Source organism: Trichomonas vaginalis, chromosome IV (assembly GCF_026262505.1).
Source record: "Trichomonas vaginalis G3 chromosome IV, whole genome shotgun sequence".
In the NCBI taxonomy this organism is placed as follows: Eukaryota; Parabasalia; order Trichomonadida; family Trichomonadidae; genus Trichomonas; species Trichomonas vaginalis.
Genome location: NC_067206.1, coordinates 38,156,863 through 38,174,825, shown reverse-complemented (window position 1 = coordinate 38,174,825; position 17,963 = coordinate 38,156,863). Strand labels below are relative to the sequence as shown.

General features: G+C 32.5%; 3 protein-coding genes across 3 annotated transcripts, besides 9 other annotated features; 1 reads left to right on the top strand and 2 right to left on the bottom strand.

Annotated features, from left to right (window-relative positions):
- Positions 1-2,688: 2,688 nt before the first annotated feature.
- Positions 2,689-4,041, bottom strand: TVAGG3_0242570 (response to water deprivation; the record flags this gene model as incomplete). Its single annotated transcript, XM_001320019.2, has 1 exon — positions 2,908-4,041. The coding sequence occupies one exon, from the start codon at positions 4,039-4,041 to the stop codon at positions 2,908-2,910; it is 1,134 nt and encodes a 377-aa protein (XP_001320054.1).
- Positions 4,042-5,860: 1,819 nt separating this feature from the next.
- Positions 5,861-5,908: a mobile genetic element.
- A 1,139-nt stretch (positions 5,909-7,047) lies between these two features.
- Positions 7,048-7,084: a mobile genetic element.
- Positions 7,048-7,084: a terminal%2Cinverted (terminal inverted repeat of Banshee-A3 transposon ID:TVAGG3_0242550).
- A 1,178-nt stretch (positions 7,085-8,262) lies between these two features.
- Positions 8,263-8,300: a mobile genetic element.
- Positions 8,263-8,300: a terminal%2Cinverted (terminal inverted repeat of Banshee-A3 transposon ID:TVAGG3_0242540).
- Positions 8,301-8,380: 80 nt separating this feature from the next.
- Positions 8,381-8,410: a terminal%2Cinverted (terminal inverted repeat of MuDR-3_TvMULE3 transposon ID:TVAGG3_0242530).
- Positions 8,381-9,178: a mobile genetic element.
- Positions 9,149-9,178: a terminal%2Cinverted (terminal inverted repeat of MuDR-3_TvMULE3 transposon ID:TVAGG3_0242530).
- A 1,434-nt stretch (positions 9,179-10,612) lies between these two features.
- Positions 10,613-17,963: part of a mobile genetic element that runs on past the window's edge.
- TVAGG3_0242520 (sensory perception of sound protein family) lies at positions 11,912-15,679 on the top strand (the record flags this gene model as incomplete). Its single annotated transcript, XM_051227749.1, has 1 exon — positions 11,912-15,679. The coding sequence occupies one exon, from the start codon at positions 11,912-11,914 to the stop codon at positions 15,677-15,679; it is 3,768 nt and encodes a 1,255-aa protein (XP_051112735.1).
- TVAGG3_0242510 (integrase core domain containing protein family) lies at positions 15,875-16,942 on the bottom strand (the record flags this gene model as incomplete). Its single annotated transcript, XM_051227748.1, has 1 exon — positions 15,875-16,942. The coding sequence occupies one exon, from the start codon at positions 16,940-16,942 to the stop codon at positions 15,875-15,877; it is 1,068 nt and encodes a 355-aa protein (XP_051112734.1).

Here is a 17,963-nt window from a genome sequence, read left to right as displayed (position 1 = left end):
ATTGATGTTCTTCCTTTATTTAGGTACCGAAACATGCTTGAAAAATCTATTTTTTAGACGACAATGATAATTTTGTCACTTTTCCAGACGACAATAATAATTTGTCACCTTTTTAGACGACAATAATAATTTTGTCACTTTTTCCAGACGACAATAAAACATCCTCAAATTAAATTGAATAAATTCAAAAAAAAAAGAAAGAAAGATAGTATTTCTGTTTAGATATTCTTAATAACAATAGCAGATCGTTTCGAACACTCCTTGCAGTCGAATACTCGATATTTAGGAAATATTATTTGAATTTTGATGATTTTTAAAATTTCATTAAAACATTCGATATAAAATAAATAATGCCATTTTTCAGTTTAGTGGAATTGAATATTTACATTAAGATTATTCAAAAGAGAGAAGAAACAAAATGGAAAAATAATGACAGTCATATTTCTCATCTAACAAATTTGACCTTATGCAGTTATCGGCCAAAAGAAGAAATACTCCTAAATGAGTAGCATTACCTCCGGAAGCCTGATTATTTCAATAATTTTTTTTATATATTTTCATGAAAAATGTTGGACAATTAAAAGTTTAAATGAAGAAATTTTATAAGATAAACAAAAGTCAAGAAGAAAATACAACTGAATAAATATGCAATTTCCTATAAAAATGGTTAATTCATTTTCCTCCAGCGTAAGAGCTTTCTTTTGATTCCTTGAATCTAAAGACAGTTTTAGATGCTTAAAATGAAATTGTCATCATACTTAGTCAGTATTCATTTGATAAAAGAAGAAAGAACCAGTGTGCTACTTTCGAAAAGTCATTAAAAACTTCCTTTGGCTTTCTAGAATTTATGAATTTTTGAGGGTGCCTGATCATGATCAGAGAAGAACCATGTGAAGTAGGGTTGTACAAACTGGCACAATTTTGCGGGCCGCGTGCCAGCTCCTGGCAGGCGGCCAAAATCAAAAAAGTGGCCAAAAATCGGGCCTCGTGGCGTGGAAAGGGTGGAGCCCGAAGGGCTCCACCCTTTCCACGCCACGAGGCCTATGACCACAATTATATAATATGCTCATTATTATTTTTTCTTCTTTTCTCTTCTTTTTTTTCTTTTTCTCTTTTCTTTCTTCTTTTTCCCTTTTCCTTTCCTTTTTTTCTAGTTTTGGAAAGGAAAAAGTAAAAAATTTAATAATTAATTTTATTACTATGAAAATATACTTTTTAGCTTATATTGTAAGCTGTGAGAGTTTTAAGTGATGGAAAATATAAATCAAATTTGAAATTCAACAAATCTTGTTATGATTAAGTTGAATATTGTACTCTAATTAAGAGTTTTCAGTTATGAACTCAGGTATTATATAATAAAAGTATAACTCAAGATAATAAGAGGTTTTTAAAATGTAGATCTGAAAATCAAACTACCATGTTTGATATGATTAAGTTGAATAATGTTATTTTATTAAATGGTTCAAATCTGTGAAATCGGCAATTACAAATTAAAGGCGTAGTTCAAAAAATTAAAGAGATTTTAAAAATTTAATATCAGAATTAAACTAAAAAAAGGATTTAGTTATTTCAGTAATTATCAGAAAAGGTTAAAAAGATAGGGTAAGTAATGAGACTTGAGTGAGATGTGAGAAATCATATGTAAATAATTAGATATCTGATGAGTAAGGTAGTAATGAGAGTTAAGATCTGGTTAGTAAGGTAGTAATGAGAGTTAAGATCTGATGAGTAAGGTAGTAATGAGAGTTAAGATCTGGTTAGTAAGGTAGTAATGAGAGTTAAGATCTGGTTAGTAAGGTAGTAATGAGAGTTAAGATCTGGTTAGTAAGGTAGTAATGAGAGTTAAGATCTGGTTAGTAAGGTAGTAATGAGAGTTAAGATCTGGTTAGTAAGGTAGTAATGAGAGTTAAGATCTGGTTAGTAAGGTAGTAATGAGAGTTAAGATCTGGTTAGTAAGGTAGTAATGAGAGTTAAGATCTGGTTAGTAAGGTAGTAATGAGAGTTAAGATCTGGTTAGTAAGGTAGTAATGAGAGTTAAGATCTGGTTAGTAAGGTAGTAATGAGAGATCTGCGGGCAGTAATGATACATCTATGAGTACATAACTAAAACCTGAGTTCTATGAGCGAAATCTGAGAGCTAAAAGCCGAGAGATCTAAGGTAAGTAATGAGAGAAGAGAATTTGAAATTTTACAAAATACGTTTACTCATACAAAATAATTCGCATTCTTTTATAACGAATCTCAATGCCAATTAATACATAAAACAGATTTTAGCAATCAATTGCAAGATTTAGAAAGATTTTATTTATAATCTCAGCCAAATTAACAAATATTTTATTGATTTCGTAAAAAATAGCAATAAAACATAAAAATATGACATTCTATTTTTCCAAAAAAATTTCAAAAATCATTTTTGAACATGAAATTTATATTTTTTAATTTTTTTTTTAAATTTTGAATTTTTTTTTGGAATTTTCAACCATGTCAAAAGTCGGGATCTACAAATGTATTCTCTTTGACATAGGATAAAAACATCCTTTCTTATAATTTCATTGTAAAATAAAATTTTCTTAAATTTATTGAATCCAAACTTAACTTTGCAACATTTTATTATCATAAAAACTAAGAAACATCAGGTAAACTTCAATTTGGAGAGCATAAAATCATATCTAAATTGAAAAATAAGGGGAAAAAAATTGTAAAAAAAAATCTCATTAGATGGGGCAAAAAGTGACTTTTTTAATGTGTTTTTTAAAAAAATCGTGCCAGCTGGCCAAAAAAGGTGTGCCAGCAGGCGTGCCAGTTTGTACAACCCTAATGTGAAGGGAAAGCATCATTGCAAGATGAATTTCCATCTCAAACTACTCTTGTAAGATATTCTCAAATGATTCGTTATCGCTCTGGCTATTATATTTTATATGCGATTTTTTTTACTGAAGAAAATGCTTTATCTGCAAATTCTTTAGATTTATCCATTACTTTATCTGCATATTTTTTTGCTGCTTCATAAGATTCTTTAATGCTTTCCTTAGCTTTGTCTGCAAATTCTTTAGATTTATCCATTGCTTTATCTGTATATTCTTTTGCTGCTTCATAAGATTCTTTTATATTTTCTTTAGCTTTATCTGCAAATTCTTTCGATTTTTCTTTAGCTTTATCTGTAAATTCTTTAGATTTATCTCTCGCTTTATCTGCATATTCCTTTGCTGCTTCATAAGAATCATTAATATTTTCTTTAGCTTTATCTGCAAATTCTTTAGATTTATCCATTACTTTATCTGCATATTCTTTTGCTGCTTCAAAAGATTCCTTTATATTATCTTTAGCTTTATCGATCCAGCTTTTTTCACTTTCATCTTCTTCAGTATTTGTTTGATTTGTTTCTTGATCATTAATTGTTTGATTCAACAACAAAGCCATTTGTTTGAAAGCTTCAATATTATTTAAAGTGACTGTGAGCAGTTCTGATAATTCGGAGTAATTTCCTGTAGTATTTATTGCATTCATCAAACTTAATGTTCCAAGTGAAATTGCATTGTTTACTAAATATAAATTGAGTTTTAATGCATCTGTTTCTGACGAATTTGTAAAATTATAATCAAAAGATGACTCATTTTGAAATATACTCTGATAGCATTCTTCATCACAAGTTTCATTTATTCTAATAAATGGATCTTTGAAATTATTGGGATTTTTTGCGCGATTTTTGTAAAAATCATTTAAATTTTTTGTTATAAAAAGACTGTTGCGCATTAAATTTGCATATCCAAGCGTATAATGAAAATAATTTGCAGTTTTGATTCCTTTTCCGAGAATATTTAAGGTTCTTGATAATGTGGACGCTGTTCCTAGTACATGCTCTGTTTGAACATAATAATTTACATATTTGAGGCCCTTTCCAGCATATTTAAAGGAAACTGGAAGACATTCCAAGGCAACATCAGGTATAATTGAATAAAATGAGTTATTATTCATATAGAACTTGTATCTTATAGTACCAACTTTAATTGTTGCAAGTATTATTGCAGTTGCTGCAACCATACAGCAAAATGAATTTGATAGTGTAAAACGGTTATTTCTGAAAGCATCTCAATTTATAGAATCTTTCATAAGCTGCGTGTAAGACCTTTAATTTGGGCAATGAAATAATGAACTATGAAAAGATTGGATAAATCACACATTATAGTACAAGAGAATACCATATATGCGATTCCATGAAGAGAATTTAATTTAAATATCTTGTATGTTCAAATATGTTATTTATCATCTAAACCTTAGACATGTTAGGTCTTCCTAAAGCTAGTGAATCTATTATAACATGATTTTCAATTGTGAAAGCGCTATCTCGAACTTTCTCCATACAATAACATTTTAATTTAAAATTCGAGATTTAGAACTTTATAGATGGAAATATCACAGAATTCATACCGAAAAATACTGACTTTGTAAAGTGGAAACAATTATTGAAAAGTTTACACTTTTTGATTAAAATTTTTGAGAGAGATTTTTTATTTTGAATAGTTTACAAGTTAATCAACGCTGAGTCGAATTAATATATAACATATCAGATCAAATCCAGAGGTAGGGCAACAATAGGTCAAAAAGGCTTCTCTGATAGATTTCCTTGCCTTTTGGATATGCTATAATATATAGCCTAGCATGATAGGATATGATGTCAAAAGTTAGAACATAACTTAGGATCTTGAGAAAAATGAAAAACAAAAATTACATAAAAAAAGAAAAATTTTATCTAATTTGTTTTTTTGGACCGAATAAGTAATTTTATTGAATTTCAATACGACACATAGATTTTATTATTAGTAATAAATATAATGGTTTACTATTAACAAGGAAACCTAAACTAATGAAAATTTTTTCAAATATTGTATATGATTATCATAGATTACCAAAATATTGCTATTTATGAGGATATAATATGATTATTAGTAAATCGTATAAATTTAATAAATATACCATAATTTGAATGAATTTCTTGATTCATAGGGTAAAACGCGCTTTATATGATTTAGACAGAGAATTTATGAGATGTAAATAACACAATAAAGGTTATATTGAATACTTTCAAAAAAAATCGAAATTATAAAACAATACATTTATTCATTGAAACTACTTGGACAAATATGAAACAAGCATTCGGGCAATACTTTTGAGACTTCAACGCATCTGATAATTTTTATATAACTTCACCTCTTATGCTTAGAGTGGAGGTATTGAGATCGTATAAGTATAGATGAGCTCACATTCAGATATGATGTGTGAACTTCTGTTTTCACTGCAATTTTGAATCAGAATAAACTCAAAACAAGAATAAAATGATATACTCACTCTCTAAATGTGTTCGAGATTTAAAGTTGTATGAATAAAACGATTCATCTTTCGAAGTCTCTCATTAAATGGGAGGCTTCGAAAGATGAATGTATTCATGTAGATGAAATACTATATATGACCATGTGTGATACTAAAGATATCAAAATGTTCATTTTTAAGTGCAATAGAAGGGTTATCTCTCGTAAAATCTCAATTTAAGGAAGATTTAGAAAGAACTCCTTTCCTAAGTAGATAGTGTGTGGTTTCTGTCTTTTGGTTGATCAGGAACTATGAAATTAAGTCGGACAGAAAGAAGTTCTTTCCAAAACAGACTCCAAATGAGTTGTTCGAAAAGAACTTCCTTCTGTATATGGATAATTGTAGTTACCGCACTGAAGTATGTGATTGTGATGATGGAGTTCTCGATAAATCTAAAATCGGATTAAGATTAATTGAAAACTCAAGTAATTCTTTGAAATCTTGTGTTGTCTGGCACTATAATAACCAAAGAATGAGAATATTATGTTGAATGATGAGTACGTGTGCTCGGCATTCGCCGAGCGAATTGAGTTTAACGTACTATGAAAAGTGACAAATTTGGGCTTTTTTTCCTAGGGTTATGATCTCTTCCTTTCTGCTCAATACGACAGAAATGAAAGAATGAATTTGTACTCCCTAATTGATTACTACAATCTGTATCTATCTTTAACATAGAATTAGCTGCATTGTGATTTATACTCCAGAATTATTCAATTTAAGATCAACCTCGTAAATTTTAATCATATTGCACCAATACTCCTACGTTGAGATAAGAACATGATTATACATACCAAAGCCCCATATTAAAAATCAAAATTTAGCACCTCCATTATGCAACCACATTATTCGTCGCAAATAAGTATATTTACGCATATTATGATGCATATTCACACAACTCGTATACATGAAAAGTTATTAAAATCAGACAAAATTATTGCAATAAGGAAAAAAAAACAACTTTATTATATATGTTAGTAATGAATTACAAATATTTCTACAAAGAATGCTCAATACTTCATATAATCTTCGAATATTTCTTATTACAAGTTAATACATTTTGACTCGAACATGATAAACAAAAGCTGACACGCTGATTACTACATTTATGAAAATATAGTACGTTTCCATTCATCTGTTTACTTGTTTTTGTTGGAATAAAATCTTTTTTTTTTCTTTCATGAAATAAGAATTTTGCTGCGAAAGCAATATCTCTAACAATAATTAATACATTACGTCAACTCTGTAATGGAGTAGGTGCCAAAAGTGCTTACTCTTAAACAACCGTCGGATTTCCGGGTGAAGTCGTGACACACTTTCGTCTTTCGTAGGCAGTGGTGGTTGTTACAAAAGGTAACTTCGAATGTAGCGTGAAATCTGCAAAAAAAATTCTGAAATTTGAATGGAGAACACAAAAATTGAATAGTTTACGTCAATAAAAAAGAGAAAAATGAAGCCAATGTGTCTCGAACCTAGGACTTAGAGCAGCAATAGCACTGTTTATCACATTACACTACATGCATCTCTCACCTCAGTGAATGAGAGCAACTATATGATAACTTTTTCCCCATTATATTCTTGTGGAAAAGTGACAAATAGCAACTTTGACCCTCTCTCCTCTGTAATGAGTATTTATCAAATATGATATCAAAATCAAAAATTAGTTGTTTTTTATGAGTAATGTAATAAACAGAAATTCATCAAAAGTGACAGCTCTCAATTTTTTGACATTTGTAAATTCTAAATTGAATGAGAAAAATGAAATAATACTAAGCATAATACAATATTCTAGATTTAATTATAATTAGGAAAAAGTTAGTTTTGAGAGTACTTTTCATAGGCATATAGAATGAAATCTTCTGAAAAATAATATCACATAAACTCATATTATTTTCTAATATATAACTATTTTATATAAAAATCAAATTCAATGATCTTAAAAGCGAAGGATAAACCTCAAAATTTACGAATATAATGAGTGGGAATATAATGCTTATCTATCATAAAACCATATGAAATATCAATTTTTGCTTTACGCCTAATTTTTGACGACAATTAGCAAAAAATGTTAAATGTTAACACTCAGTCCATTTGAATATGAAAAATAAAATTGACTTTGATTAAATGTTTTTATTTATCATGCAATTCTTCTTGCGACCAAAGGTTTGGAATAAAAGTTCAAAAAATAAGATAGCTTAAAAAATAATATACGGTAGTGTTTACTAATAGATGAATAGTATATAAATTCTATTAAAATGGATTTGATCCAAAAAAATATATAAAATTTGATCATAAATAAAATCGTTTTAAATTACTTCTTCATTTAAATTATAACAATTATTTTTGGTTTTATATTTTTTTGGATCAAATCCATTTTAATAGAATTTATATACTATTCATCTATTAGTAAACACTACCGTATATTATTTTTTAAGCTATCTTATTTTTTGAACTTTTATTCAAATCTTTGGTCGCAAGAAGAATTGCATGATAAATAAAAACATTTAATCAAAGTCAATTTTATTTTTCATATTCAAATGGACTGAGTGTTAACATTTAACATTTTTTGCTAATTGTCGTCAAAAATTAGGCGTAAAGCAAAAATTGATATTTCATATGGTTTTATGATAGATAAGCATTATATTCCCACTCATTATATTCGTAAATTTTGAGGTTTATCCTTCGCTTTTAAGATCATTGAATTTGATTTTTATATAAAATAGTTATATATTAGAAAATAATATGAGTTTATGTGATATTATTTTTCAGAAGATTTTGTGTTCTTCTTCAAAATTTTATTTTTTATTTAAAAGAATCTTTACAAAATATACATTTACTTTAATTAATATTTAAAAACGTGCTCTATCAAAAGTTCCAAAAATTCAATATTTTAGCTTTTCTGAGGTGTCACTTTTGATGAATTTCTGTTTACAACAGTAAAAACGATGTAAATTGATTATTTGACTAATTATCAAATACTTTGATTTTCCAAATTTTTTTCGAAATTGATTTTTTCGAGTAGGGGTAATTTTAGCTAAAAGTGACACACCTGTAAAAAGTGACATACCCATGAAGGGTGTGATTACCGATCGGTAATTTCGACAGTTTAGAATTTAAAATTTTTTATGGAACTGTTGCGAGTTTCATAAAGAATTTAAGGAATATAAGCAAAGATTTGAATCAAAATCTTAGACCTAAGCCGCTCGATTCGCTCGCGGCTTCCGCGAATTACAGATCAGCAAAGATTTGAATCAAAATCTTCGAACTAAGCCGATCGCTTCGCTCGCGGCTTTCTTTATTATTTTAAATTTGCATATTTCCATCAAAAGTTCATAAGGTAAAAAATTTCGTTTATTTTTACTAAAAAAAAAGGTTTTTGATAATAAATTTATTTTATTTCGAAAAAGTAGCAATAATCGTAAAAGGGTATTGATAGGCTTGCTAAAGTAACTAATTTTAGCTGTCAAATACTTTTGTATTTTGAAGTAAATTAGTATAAATTTGTTTTTACTTTTATTTCGAAAAAGTAACAATAATCGTAAAAGGGTATTGATAGGCTTGCTAAAGTAACTAATTTTAGCTGTCAAATACTTTTGTATTTTGAAGTAAATTAGTATAAATTTGATATTATTTTAACTCCTTTTGAAAACCTCAATTTTCCATACAGAGGGAACGGGAATAGCATCCAATATTCCCTGAGAATGGTTGCGCATTCTCAGTTCCCTCTATATTTCGAACGAAGCTCTCATCGGTCTTTTTTTTAATACTAAACGTTTTTTTTCCCTGTCACTTTTAGCTAAAATTTGGGTTTGCCATCAATTCAGCAGAATTGATAATGCTATTGCTTTAGGGCATACCACAAGGTGATGAATAAAAGGTGAACATTAGTACAGTATACATTGTGCGTCGCCTGTAGCCTACAGCTACAGTCACCGACACAATGAAAAAAGTGACAGAAAACTGACACCATACGGGCGCGCATATGTACGCATATATGTGTAAAAATAAACGTTCATATGTAAACTAACCTTTATTCACTAGCAGGAGCTTTGTTGTTCGCTTCCATTAAAATGTAAACTTTACGTGTCAAAAAAATTCTGTCACGTAAACTATTTATGTTGAGATTGAGTACCAGACTCTAATATAAGTTCAACCATTATATTAGAGTCTTTAGGAATTTCATATGGTTCTTTTACATAATATTCCTTTTTTTGACCATCAGTTGATTCTTCAACTCTTTTGAATGAAAAGCGCTTATAAAACTCAAACACGAGTGCATCTTTATAACCAGTGATATCGTAAAATTTTGGTGGCACAAGCTGTTCATTCACATTACATATAAATTGTTTGTTATCATGAGCAATATTACTCAACGTTACTAAAGGCTCAAGGAGAGGATTTATTCTTATCTGATAACCGACAAATTTATATGTTGGTTTGCCCTTTCGCTCAAGGATAAACCTGATATTCGCTATAGTTATGAAAAGCTCATCAAAGTACTTATATGTTTTTTTATCTTTATCATTTTCGTCAGTGAAATCTGCTATGGTAAAACTATAATATACATGCATTCGCGAGATATATTTTTTTTCCCATAAGTCTAAAAATTTTGCTTTCGATGGAATTACTTTTTGCGTGAATGTTCTACCATGGTCATCTTCCCAAACAAGCTCTGGTTTTTTGATGTTGTGTCTGTTTCAGTGGTTTCTAATAACGCAGTGATGAAATCCAACACATCTCCTAGGGACATGTCATATTTATAATTCAAGGCATTTTTTTCTATACTACTGTATGAAGGTAATGTTATGATTGGTGATGTACCTTTTCTTAATACATTCAATTTATTTTCATTTGAATCATAGTAACAATCAACAAATTCTCTACTTGCCTCAGTCATTTTTTCCATAAGACCTTCATTCAACTCCTGTGTAGTCATGTTGGGTTTTATGTAATATCTCATGTCAAACCTTTTTTTCACTGATTTTGATGAATCTGTCATTTCTAATGGAATAGCAAGAAACTCAAAGTCTGGATGCTCAAGACTTATCTTTCTTATCTCAAGAGCTTTTGACGCAGGATATTCAATGAAGTCTCTCGGTAATTTATATGAGACTGTATTACCACTTATCGTGCCATCATTCATAACATGTTCATAGTATAATCCATCATATTTAGACATTTTATATGTAACTAAAAGATGGAGAAAGTTATTAATCAAGTAGATAAGATTCTTCATGATGGAGCACGTAAGAATAGTAAAGAACTAAACAATGCACTCATTATGCCATTTTCTGATGATTATCCATTTTGTACTAATGGTGTTTATTTCTACTGCGGTAAGATGGGTTCAGGTAAGACATATGGTGTTATTCGTCATATAATGATAACAGACCGCTTCACTAATACTCCATATTATGACTCAATAGTTATCTCAGCAACATCAGGAACAATGGATAAAACAGCGAAGACATTTATGAGTCAAGTTAAAGCACCAGTACTGAAAAAGGATGATGAAAAAGAATTAAAGGAACTTATGCCTTATTTAATGAAGAACGTTAAGATGAAAGCAAAGTATTACGCTATTGTTGAGTTCGTTCAAAGTAAGTTCGAAAAAATTTCAGAGGAGATGGAACACATCTTAACAAAGCATCAACTAAGGAAACCTGATGGAAAGTTTGAGTATAAGAAGATTGCAATATATGTTGTAAAGAAGTTGAACAAATATCCTTTCACAAAGTATCCCAGTAATTCTCTATTAGTGTTAGACGATTATGGTGGTCATGACTTATTGAATGACCCACGTTCACCATTAGCGAACTTCATCACTAAGGTCAGACATTATAACTATACTGTTGTCATCATGTGTCAAACATGGAGACATATATGTTTAAACATTAAGAGACTATGCACTGACTTCGTTATCTTTCAAGGTTATTCTATGAGAGACTTTCAGTCAATGATTGAACAGTCAGGAGCAACAGAAGATTGGGAAGAGTTATGGAACAAATACAAAGAGCTACCAACACCTCGTTCATATATGGAAGTTCATATAGTTGCAGGAAAGACGGACTTTAAAGAAGTTAAGCAACAAAAGATGACATTATTTTAAGAAGAAATAAATGGGTTTTGGCGATTATGTTAAAGCTGGATGGGGTATGGTGAAAAAAAATCCTGGTCTTGTAATAGGTGCTGGATTTAACATTGCTAACAAACTTTTCCCTCAAGTTGGTCAAGTCGGTGGTGTTATCGGTAGTCTTGGTGAAAGAATTGCAAAAACTACATTAGGTGAAGATAATGCATTAACGAAGAATCTTAAAGCATTCAATAAAGCTCTTGGTGGTGACTTCAGTAGAGACAAGCCTGTTGAAACACCTATAGTTCAACCTCAACAAACTATTGACAACAATAAGTATAACGCATACATTGGAGGAGCTATTTGGAACAATCATAAGCCATTAGTTCAGTCAGTACGTGTACTATCAGACATGCCATGGATTAATGCTATTAGTGGCACTATACGCAGATAATATATTTTTATGAGGTTTAAATGAGTGAACAAGAGAGGAAACTCATTGATGAACGAGTTAAGAAATGGGAGAATGAACGTCCGATAATTCGTACCATAATTAGCGATCAAAAGTTCAAGCAGCATACATTTGATTTTTTGCGCGATATATATAATGATCTTGCTTTTGATTACAATGCTAGGCAATACTTTGAGAAAGAATATGTTCAAAAAGGTCGTATTAATTTCCCAATGAGAAGAGAAGGCTTTTTGATTACATCAACATATACAGCACGTGGTAGAGACCCTTTTACAGACGCGGTTCGTAACTTTAAAGCACGTTCTTCTATTAATGATGATCCAGATTTCTACATACCTTATTTTCGTCCACCTTCGCATCCTTTACGAACCAGTGATCCTGGATATGACGCTAAACGAAGATATATAGAGACGAAATTAGCTAAATACAAGGAACCTAAGGATCCAAGGACTGGAGAAGTAAAGGAATCACATGTCAAGATAAATAAGCTTTACAAAGTAGTTGAAGAATTGGAGAAACGATCTAATGAGATTAACGCTGAGAAGAAAAAGGAAGTACCAAATATGAACAAACTAGATAAGATGATTAAGGAATATAGAGGATTGGCGAATACATCGAGCGTTCTAATAAAGGAAGTAGAAAACACGACAAAGCTGCAGAAAATGATTCATGATGAATTACTGTTAGGTGAATTTTCTATAAAACAAAGACAGAGTAACTTAATGGGTGAGGCTTATTATTTGGAGAATTGGTATAATGAGAGGTTAAAACAAATGTCGACTCCAACACCAACTCCTACACCTACTCCTACAGTAGCTCCAACACCAACTCCCACTCCTGAACCAACAGTAGCTCCAACGCCAACTCCTACAGTAGCTCCAACGCCAACTCTGACACCAACTGCTCACGCAGGTCCTCCACCAATGTCGAGTAGTCATGGTATAACATTAAATAAACCAACACCTACACCAAAAATAACTCCTGTATCACATCCTAGTACAACTAACCCAGTATCTGATTCAAATCAAGCGGAAAGATCACAGGTTCTTAAAAGAGCTAATACACCAACTGCTTCCCCTATTAGAACACCAGAGCCAACTCCAAGAATCACAAAGGCGCCAACACCTTCACCGACTGTTGAACCAACTCCAGAACCAACAGTACCTCCAACTCCATCTCCAACTCCATCACCGACACCTACAAAAGCACCTACTCCATCTCCAACTCCGACTAAAGCACCTACACCATCTCCAACTCCGACTAAAGCTCCGACACCGTCTCCAACACCAACTAAAGCTCCAACACCGTCTCCAACTCCAGCTGAACCAACTGATGCAGAATCTATTCAAAATTGGTTAGACGAAGAAAAGCGAAAAGAAAAGGCTGCAATTGATGCTGCACTAGATAAAAACACACCACCACAGACACTTGGTGGTTACATGTTAAAGAAAGACAACATTCAAAGACAAGAACGTGCATTGAGTGTTGCCAGAGAACAAGCACAAGAAGAGAAGAAAATAGTTGAAGGAGAAGCTTCAAATAGAGGTGGTCCAGGAACTTACAAAGGATCAAACTATCCAGCAGAGAAAGCCTCGAGTGATAATGTTGTCTCAAGAGCTACTGATTTAGTTACCCATGGTATTCTAACTGGTGCAACAGCTGTTGGTAGTGCTATTGGAACCAGTGTTGACACTGTTGTTGATACTGTAAGAACTGTTACAAATCCTACACCTGAAGATAGGAAGGAAGAATTTCTTACTCTTAATACAAAGGCAAAACCAGGGATATGGATTGGTCGTGGAATTTTAAATGCTGGTAGTGCTATTGGCAATGGTGCTTCAGCGGTAGGGGGATGGCTCGGAAGAACAGCAACATCAACCGCAAATGGAATACTAACAGGTGCCAAATCACTTGGTAATTGGGCTGATGATAAGTATACAAAATATTATGAAGAAAAAGCTCGTAAGGCTAAGGAAGAAGCTGAACGAAAGGCGAAAGAAGAAGCTGAACGTAAAGAACTAGAGGAGCTTAAGAAGAAAGAAAAAGCTCGTAAGGCTAAGGAAGAAGCTGAACGAAAGGCGAAAGAAGAAGCTGAACGTAAAGAACTAGAGGAGCTTAAGAAGAAAGAAAAAGCTCGTAAGGCTAAGGAAGAAGCTGAACGAAAGGCGAAAGAAGAAGCTGAACGTAAAGAACTAGAGGAGCTTAAGAAGAAAGAAAAAGCTCGTAAGGCTAAGGAAGAAGCTGAACGAAAGGCGAAAGAAGAAGCTGAACGTAAAGAACTAGAGGAACTTAAGAAGAAAGAAAAAGCTCGTAAGGCTAAGGAAGAAGCAGATAGAAAGGCGAAAGAAGAAGCAGATAGAAAGGCTAAGGAAGAAGCTGAACGAAAGGCGAAAGAAGAAGCTGAACGTAAAGAACTAGAGGAACTTAAGAAGAAAGAAAAAGCTCGTAAGGCTAAGGAAGAAGCAGATAGAAAGGCGAAAGAAGAAGCAGATAGAAAGGCTAAGGAAGAAGCTGATAGAAAGGCGAAAGCAGCAACACCATCGCCAACTCCATCTCCTTCACCATCTCCATCTCCTTCACCATCACCAACTCCATCGCCATCTCCATCTCCTTCACCATCAATAGCGGCTCCTGTGAGACAATTTGGTGCATGGGGTGCTGATTTAGTCAAAGATGCTGCACAAGGAATTGGAAAGGAACTGAAGAACACAACATTAGGTACAATAGAGCGTTTTGGTAATCTTACGGATTACACAATTAGATCAGCTGCTAATCTTTTATATAACCAGACTACTGATAACGGTACTGATGAATTGGCTGTAAACGGACTAGCATCAATTAAGAAATCAGCAGAAGATAAATACGATGAATGGAAAAAGAATATTAAGGGTGAATATAATAAGTATGCATATCCTGAAGAACATATGAAGTTAGAGCTTACCAGACTAAGATCAAAATATGGTAATGAAACAACAAATACTACAACGCAAACGACGAAAGCTGACAGAAAGATTGATGACACTCCTACTCCAACTCCTGCAATGGCGAACATCACAACAATTGCTCCAAGAGTTCCAACAGGAGAAGGTATATCAGGAAATGTTTCAACTACTCATAACATTACTGAAGCAGCTAATGTTTCAGCAGTTGAGCAACCTGTTGTTAATGTAACTCAGGAAAACGCTACTGAAACATCAACACCAAGACAGGATGTAAATAATGAACGTCCAGAAGTTAAGGAGGTTGCAAAAGCATACCTGGAGAAAAATACTACACAAGTTCTTGAAGCAGAAAAGCATCTCAATTCAGACAAAACACCATCTCCAACTCCTGAAGCATCAGTTCCTCCAGCAATTGGTGGAAATATACCTTCAGTATCACCATGGCAGAAATTTTATGGATTGTTTAAAGGAGCGAATAAGGTAATGGATGCTGCTGAGAATCTCCAAAAGTTCAAGAATGAAGTCGCAACTGGTGCAAAGGAAATAGAAGAGAATGATAAACAAGCTGCTGAATTAGCTAAACAACAAGCTGAAGCAACTAAACAAGCAGCAGCTCCTAAACAATCTATATCTAAGTCTCAAAGACAAGGTCCTGACCCAAGTGCTAAAGTCAAACAGAATCCAACACCACCTGCAGCAGAGAAGTCCAAGAAGGACAAGGACAAGAAGAAGGATAAATCAAAGAAGGACAAGGACAAGAAGAAAGATAAGGATAAGAAAAAATCGTCAAAAGATAAAAAACATAAAAATTTATCCAGTAAGAAATGAGTCAAGTCATTAAAGCATCAACTAAACAAAAGTGGTTAACTGAATATATAAAAGATGGTAAGGTTCCTGATGGATATTATGTACATACAATGAAAGACGGACGTGTACAGTTCCGTAAAGTCAAGCAACCTCTCAATGATGAACAGATCAGAAGGAAGATCTCATTGTATGAAACAAAAATAAAGGACTTACAAGCTAAACTCGAAACCCACGATACTTCTCAAGAAAACTAGGCATATCTTTAACATGACCTTCATTAATATTTTTCCTCCAATACTGTACTTCCATTTGTGACAACCTGTTTGGATTACCTTCACGCATACCTCTACCTGTCACTTTTCCTGTATTTTCGTTCTCAAACGTAACATCATACTTTACATCATTACCGACAAGTTCATGACCATCAATACTTTTAACAGCACCGTGTCTTCCTTGATCTAAAGTTTCTCCTTGCTTTAATCCATGCTCTATTTTTGTCCATATCTGATAACGTGGATATCTTGCAACACTTCCATCTTTTGCTCTTAACAAGTATGCACTTGTATCAACTGAATCAACTGTATAATAAGAAGGATCAAGATGTCTTCTTTGTTGGTTACCTTTACCCCATGTTCTTGGTTCAACTATGACTTGAACTTTTTGACCAGGTCTTAAGTTATAAAGGTTATTTTTTCTGACATACTCTTCTTTCAATCTTTGCTTCTTTATATATTCCTCATTATCCTTTTCTGTGAAATCATCAGGCTTTTGTTGTGTGCTTGAATGATATTCAGTGTTGTAGTCATTAATAATTTGTCTCATTGTATCTGCAGTGAAAGGTGGTGTTTTATCACCTTCTTTGAGGTTTAACTTCATATGTAACATAGTTCTAATAGTTCTACAGAACCTATTAATAATACCTAGTATGTTATGATTGTATTTCTGTGTCGTCATGTGCTCAATGTTATGACTGACCAACAGATCTCGAACATTTTGTGTCGTATAAGCTGGGTCTTCATCACTAGTAAGTATTGTAGGCTTCATTTCACCTGTAGCTTGTGAAATGAACTTCTGCATTGCACTTAGAACATTGTTTGAGTTCTTTTCACTCATTGGGAACGCATAACCTTTTCTACTGTTTACATTGATGAACAAAAGAAAATATGGTGGTGTTCCACCAGGATTCTCAAATGTATCGAATTGATAAGCTCCCATATCAGTTGAATATATTGGTAGCATCAAATCCTCTTGTATTAAAGTTTTTTCTTGTTTACCAACAGTCATTTTTTTATTAACGTTAAAGTCTTACAGGCATTGAGTAATCGCTATAACCATCATGGTCTGCGAATTCATGTAATCTTGATGCATCAGGTTCTTTCTTCGTTGGTGCATGAAACCTTGCTTCATCATAAAGGTTCATATAATGGTTTGTCACGTTTGGGGTAGACCCAATTTTTGCATATTGAGGATATGAGTAATGATACACTAAGTTGAACCCATTACTACCATCATCAACATATATCTTTGGTGGAGGTTGTCTTATTAAATTCCTTCCTCTTGGGGCTTTGAGTTGGACGATCTGATCTAGATCATTGTAAACAACTCCTGTTGCAGTATATTCTGTGTTGTTCTCTGGGTTAATGTTCGTCATTTATATGAGAATAAAACAATTTTTACTCATAACAAATGAGATCGAAGTCAATTCTTTATGGTGCAGCTAATCTTCCAATTGAACCAACAAGCAATGTTGATTCAAGAACAACTAATAACATTGTGATAAAGAACTATCCATCTGGTACAGTAAGTGATGCTCCAACAGAGATAAAAAAAGAGGAAACAACTACGAACTCAGAAGCACCAATGTATCCTCCTCCTTTAAGTCCATTAACTTCCAACCTGACCTCATCGAGATCTGTGGAGACTTCATCGAGGATTGGTGTAGAAGAGTATTTACTTAGTATATACCAGAAGATACTTCTAGACCAAGACAAAGAGCTCTTTTCTAACTTAGTGAGCAAAGATCAGATCTTACTACCTAAGCCAGACTTGGAAGAAGTTGTTCACAGAATGACTGGGTTCAAGTGTGAAATAGACCTACTGGACCCAGACATCACATGTTGTGGTATTCCACCACCTTTCTCAAAAATAGCTCAGATCAGAATCATTGATGAGAACAATATTGCTCAAGAGTTTAAGTATGCATATAATGCACAATATACTGAGTTAATAAGTAGGTATAATTTATGTCTTAAGTATGTGATCGTTTAACCGAAAAGTGACATTTCCAATGAGCCAAAGACTACAA